General features: G+C 36.0%; 1 protein-coding gene across 1 annotated transcript in view; it reads left to right on the top strand.

Annotated features, from left to right (window-relative positions):
* The window catches only part of DHX29 (DEAH (Asp-Glu-Ala-His) box polypeptide 29), a 91,946-nt gene that overhangs the window by 28,284 nt on the left and 56,889 nt on the right, over window positions 1-6,773 (top strand). Inside the window, exons 4-5 of the mRNA XM_006874638.1 lie at window positions 1,086-1,215; window positions 5,586-5,731. Of these exons, the coding sequence (XP_006874700.1) occupies window positions 1,086-1,215; window positions 5,586-5,731 (276 nt within the window). The remainder of the gene's footprint in view (window positions 1-1,085; window positions 1,216-5,585; window positions 5,732-6,773) is intronic.

The raw sequence follows: 6,773 nt of genomic DNA, 5'->3' as shown, positions 1-6,773 counted from the left end.
TTTTTTAAAAAATGCATTCATTAGTAAATATAGAAGAGCAAGCAGAGTCTGGTTTTAAGTTCTATCAACCTAAGGGAGCACAGTGGCTTTATAGGATAAGCACTGTGCTGCTGACCACAAACTCAGCATTTCAAGGTCCATCAGCTGCTCTGCAGGAGAAAGATAAGGCTTTCTGTTCCCATAAAGATTTCCAGACTTGGAAACCTTATATAGGGTCACTGAGTCAAACCAACTGAGCAACACTTAACAAGGACAACCTGAATAAAGATCGTGCTTTTGAAAGAACATTAAAGTGCTTTAGAAAGAACATTAAAATGCTTTTCCTGTATGTATAATACAGCACTGTATATAATTTAAAAAGAATATTCTAAGTGGTCAATAATAGGAAAGTGTTTAAATTGTGGTATAGCTACCCAATGGAGTATCTATCGTGTAACTACTGAAAGTGATGATGAGGCATTTCCAATAACTTGGGAAGATCCTTGTTATAATGTAAATGAAATTTGTTTGTTTTTTAAGATTCATATTAAAATGACAACGTAAACAACTATACTGTAAACCGTATCTTTGGGTAGTATGAATATAAATGGTTTCGTTTGGTTCTTTTTAGTTATCTGTAGTTATCAAATTTTCAATACAGACAGCACATTTAATTCTTCTCACTGGGGAAAAAAAAGATATTTTTGGGAAATGATAATTTGTCTCAAAGTCTCTAAGTTAAAATAAATGGAAGTGCTTACCCATGAGTACTGTGCATCTTTAAATCTCATCTATATAAGACCAAATGGTAAATAATTATTCCAAAGGAAAAAAAAAAGAAGGGGCAAAGGATCAGGGAAACCAGATTACTGAAAATAAACCATACAGAACAGAACTGATGAGAATGTGGACCCAATATAAAAAATGTAGCTGATGTCACTGAACATTTTGTGTAGTATTGTTAAATGGGAGCCTAATTTGCTGTGTAAACTTTTACTGAAAACACAGTAAAATATTATTTTAAAACAATAATAAAAAGAGAATAAAATTAGTAATGATAGAATAGAAAATTAACAAGTTGACTTTTCTCCATTTTCGTTTTATAGGATTTATACATGGCTTTACAAGCATTTTCGTTTAAAACTAAGGACATTGAAGACGCCATGACTAACACCCTCTTACATGGAGGTGATCTCCATTCTGCCTTGGATTGGCTCTGCTTAAACCTTTCAGATGGTAAGCAGTACTGCCATACCTTTCTTTTCAATTTCTAAAACCTTTTGAAATGGTTTCAGCATTTTTATCGAGCTTTGGATTTCACGTAATTTTTTAATGTTTTTAACTTCTTCTGTTCTTTTGAGTAAATTCTCTTTAGGAGTTGTGATCTATGCAAGAAAAAACTATACATTTTTGTGTTGCTTTTAGTTGTTAATAGTCACTTTATAGTGCATGTAATACAATTCTTAAATTTTTCAACTTGATTAATAGAGAAGCTGATATATCTGGAATACTAGATATATTGCATTTATATACTGCTTCGCACCACCCTCCTTTTTTTTTTTTTTTTTAAATACTATAATTCCTGGTGTGGCGCCATAGGATAAGCAGTCAACCTCAAGGTTGATTTGCACTGCAAGGTCATTGGTTCAAACTCACCAGCTAGTCCTCAGAAACCCAACATAGGGTTGCTTATGAGTCTGAACCAAATCCACGGCACTTAACAACAGCAACAATGCCAGGACAATTGAAATTTCTATTTCTATAAACCATTGGAATATAGATGAATTAGCCATACATGTGCAAGGTTTTCTTGGATAGGTGTAGGACCCAGTAGACCATCTATTTCTTCGTCCTTATAATGGTGTCCCTGAAACTTATTAGGCTTTGTCTCCTGGTTTTTGGTTCAGAAAATATATAGCAATAACTCAGTTAAGGATAGATAATAATTGATAAAGAGGATCGGATTGCAATCTTTGCAATAACCTGTAGTACAAATACCTTCTGTGACTGATTAAGGATCCTGTCACAAATGAGAAATATTCAAAAAGTTTGTGGAAAAAATGGAATTAAAAAATAATGAAGTTTTTCCCAGAACTTTTTGAAGCCCCTTTGTAGTATGATAAGCCAACCAAAGAGTGGGAAAAGTAAAGATCTTTTTATGAAACTTAAGGATCCTGAACAGTGAAGATGAAATAAATGACCAAAAGGAAGTAGGCTATTAAAATGAGGCTTTCTGCTCCCGTAAAGATTTACCACCTTGGAAACTCTATACAGGGTTACTCAGAGTCGGAACCAACTCCACAACACATAACACCACCACCATCATGGCTCTAGTTGTCATGGATTTGGCTGCAACTCATAACAGTGCTACGAATAACGGAATGAAACTGCCTGGTCCTTCACATCTTCATGATCACTGGTATTCTTGAGTTCATTGTTGTGGTTATGGTATCAGTCCATCTCACCATGTCTTTGTTGACCTTCCACTTTACCAAATATAATGACCTTTTCCAGCTATTAGACTTTCCTGATGATGTGTCCAGAGTAAGCAAGCACTAGAATCTCCAGTTCTCTCTTGAGTAGAAGCCTTATCTAAATAGTCGCTAAGGTAGATACTGCCACTCTAATCTTTTTCATAGCTCACAGAAATTCTAACTAGTCAGGGAACACAAACTACTCTTCTTATGAGTTGTCTGCATTCTCTCCCTCATCCTCTGTCTCCTCATTCATGTCCAATTGGTAGACATAAGACTGAGAAAATCACTAATCCTCTGGGAAAAAAGGCTTACACACTGCTGTTAGGAACACAAATGTTAGGAACATAGTCAGCCTTTCTGGAGGATACTTAAGCAGTATGTGTATGTAAACCAACATTTCTACTTTTTAAATTTTATCTTAATGAAATAATTAAGACATGGAAAGATTTATTTTTTTTATTGTGAATTATTTGGGTTTACATGGGAGAATATCAGTTTTACATTCATCCTATCGTATTTTATTTCATTGCAATGATTACAATCCCTACCATGCATCATCAAACAGCCAAAGGGTGTACCCCACAGGCCTTCCACCCAGCCATCAGCAACCAGCCCCTCTCCCTCTCTGAGTCCAGTGTCCCCAAGCCGCTCCATCTGTCACGTCGTCGTCTCTGCCTCCATTTCCAGCATCACTGCTTTTCTGGGTAGGGTCCCGCACTCCGCTCTTCTCACTTGATGGTTCCTGGGACCTCTGCTCCTGGACGGAAAAATCAGTCAGTCCCCTCCATTTGTTACAAAATATCTACCTTTACATTTCCTACCCTCAGACAGTGCTGAGAGTAATTATTCACTATTGTACCACGAGAGTCTTATCCCTATCTCCTTTCATTAGCCCTGTCCCAACATATTGGAAACCATTCAGTGGAGATTCTACCTTCCCCCGCCCTGTCTGTAACTAGGGTCCCTCTTGAAAGCTTGTAAGCCAGTCACTTCTTCCCTTTGCAGCCCCTTACCCCTATTTTGGGTAGTCGGTGTCTTAAATTGCCCAACCCTGTCAACCGAGGGATTGGGAGTGATCATTGCTGTAAAGATTTGTTCCCTTTTTTGAGCTACTACATCCATAAGCATAGGTAAAGTTCATCAAATTGTATTGGATTACTCTTTTTTTGGAAAGATTTATTTTAAAGGATGTTTATAATAGTAAGAAGCTGGACCTAAACTAAATGTTAGATAATATGTTTAAGTTCAGACCATTTTTCAATATCCTTGTATTGTGACAGAAATCAAAGTGTTCTGTTGGTTTGTTGTTAAATGCAATTGAGTCAGTTCCAACTCATAGCAACCCTGCATAGGGTTTCCAAGGCTATAAATCTTTGAGGGAGCAGAAAGCGTCATCTTTTGCTTTAGGTAACTAGAATTTATCAAAAGTTTGAGATTAGTGAGCTAGGATTAGAACATTGCTTTATAGAGAAATCTTACTTACACAATGACCGTCACCTAGTAGGCAAACAATAAATGTTTGTTTCATTTAATTGAGTGGCATTTGACCTACTGTATCTAAGAGGGAATTGAGAGAATTTCTCTCTACCTTTCTTCTATTTAGCTATTATATGTACACATGGAAGTAGACTAGAATACCAACAATAGGGTACAACAAACATAGAAGACATTAGTAGCCACTGCTAAAGGAAATTTGGAAAACATAAAATAAAATCATCTGTTTGAAATTTACAGCATATGAGAAACAATTTGAGAATAAGGGGCTTGTGTATATATGCATATGCCAAGGATAGCTTGGTGTTTTAGATGTTTCTGTGGTAGTTTGTTACTTTGTTTTGTTTTTGGTGGTGGTTTCAAAGTTATAGCATTTTTGTTTTTGTTTTTCTCTAACTATGGAACTAATGCATTCTTAAGATTAGTGATTAAGATCCAGGAAAATATAAAGAAAGTAAAAATTATTGGTAGCCCTACCAATCACAGAAAACTACCATCACATTATTTCTAGCCAGTTGCTCTATTTTTTCAACCTATGCTGCTTATATTTTGCTTTTTCATTAACCTATAACCATTTTTGCCTATCATGGAAAAAAATTTTATAAATACGAGTGCCATTAAAATAACAGTGTAGTATTTATGTGGTGCTGTGGGTTAATGCACTGGACTACAAGGTCGGTGGTTCAAGCTCACCAGCTGCTTCTTGGAAATCGTATACAGGGCTGCTATGAATCAGTACCAACTAAATGGCACTTAACAACAACACTTTATATTATGGAGTCATGGTGTGGCGCTGGTGGATAAGCACTGGATCACATGGTCCGTTTGCACAGCAAGGTTGGTGGTTCAAAACTCACCAGCCCTCCTTTGAAACCCTCTACAGGGTTGCTATGAGTTGGAATTGCACTTGAGAGCGCTTAACAACAATAAAATTTGTATTACGGCTCTACAGTAATTTAATGAACAATTTCCTATTATTAAGCATCTATTTAGCCTCTGATTTCTCACTCTGAGAATAATGTTGTAGTGACCATTTTTATATGTAAAGCTTTATTCATCTTTGAAATTATTTAATTGAGACAGACGTTTGGAAATGAAAGCAGTAGATCAAAGGATATAAACATTTTTAAGATTCTTGACACACGTTGCCAAATTGCTTTCTAGAAAGGATTTTACTGTTTATCCTTTTTCTAACAGTAAATTAAATTGTCTGTCACCCCTCCCTCTTATATTATATAATGCGTTTCCTCTTAATATTTGTCAGCTGGGTAGACAATAACCCTTCTTGTTGTTGTTGTTGTTGTTGTTGAGTGCTGCCAAGTTGATTCCAACTCATAGTGACCGTATATATAGTTTCCAAGGAGTGACTGGTGGGTTTGAACCACTAACCTTGTGGTTAGCAGGACTGCAAACAAAAAATAGCATACCAGTATTTCAGTTTTTAATATTCTAACTTCTCTAATGATTTATACATCACTAGTTACTAGTGATATTGAATATATTTGTATTTGCTCTTTATATTTCTTTATGTGTTCATTAACTTGGCTTGTTTTGTTCATGTTTATATGTCTGCCTAACAAATATTTGTAGATTATGTATCATTTGCATGTTTATTTTTACACAATTTCTTTTAAGATGCACTTCCTGAAGGATTCAGTCAGGAATTTGAAGAGCAACCACCTAAAAGTAGGTCAAAATTCCAGTCTCCTCAAATACAAGCTACTGTTTCACCTCCAGCGCAACTTAAAACCAAAACACAGGAAGAAGTCTCTAAAATTAAGGTAATTAAAGGATTAAACATAAAAAATTGTATAAAATCAGAATGAAGTACATGTAGCAATTTATGAATATGAAATTTAGGTTACATATAAACCAGCCATTCCTTGGAAACCCTGTGCAGTCTCGCTGTGAGTCGGAAAGACTATGGATCAGTTGTACTTTGTTCTGTAGGATTGCTATGAGTTGGAATTGACTCTACGGCACACAAAAATAATAAATAATACTTTTCCTTGTTAAAAATACCGAATTGATTTGTCAGACTTCTATCACTGTCTGTTTTGTTTATCTGTTGCACACCAAAAGCAAACTGATTGCCATCAAGTGGATTACGACTCAGAACAACCCTCTATAGGGTATCTGAGACCATAAATCTTTACCATAACAACAACCCCATATAGGGTTTCTGAGACTGTAAATCTTTACCAAAGCAGGCAGCCTCATTTTTCTTCTGTGGAACAGTTGATGGTTTTGAACGTCTGGCCTTAATCTTAGCAGTCCATTGCCTAGCCCACAGCACCACCAGGATTCCTTATTGTATAATAAGCCACCCCACAATATAATGACTTAAACCATTTGATTCTGGGCTCAGCTGCACGATTCCACATGGTGTCTGCTTGGGTGAGAACGTACAGGACTAGTGCCTCAGCTGTGATGGCTGGCTAAACGTCACCATCTCCATGTATGTGACTAGCTTGGGTTTCCTCACAATATGGTGACGTCAGGTTCATTGGACTTACTATATGACATCTCGAGAAAGTATAAGGGGGCCTTAAAACATTCATGGAAAAATGGAATGAGTAGAATTTTACCACAAACTTTTTGAAGTTCCCCTTATATTTTAGGATGATAAGCTCAAATGTATGAATTCTTATTATGCCTTGGCTTGCATGATTCTTATTAATGTCCGAAGACATTGAAGCCCGTCACATGTAGTTCATGAGGACATTACACTTGAATACTCTACATATTATAAAACATCTATGGAAGCATTCTTCTCATGAAGCCACTGTTTTTAAGGAATAACACTACTTTTTTTTTTTTTTT

The sequence above is a fragment of the Chrysochloris asiatica genome, unplaced genomic scaffold (genome assembly GCF_000296735.1).
Source record: "Chrysochloris asiatica unplaced genomic scaffold, ChrAsi1.0 scaffold00291, whole genome shotgun sequence".
Taxonomy (NCBI): domain Eukaryota; kingdom Metazoa; phylum Chordata; class Mammalia; order Afrosoricida; family Chrysochloridae; genus Chrysochloris; species Chrysochloris asiatica.
The sequence above is the reverse complement of the archived record's forward strand: the minus strand, read 5'-3'. Positions and strand labels throughout refer to the sequence as shown.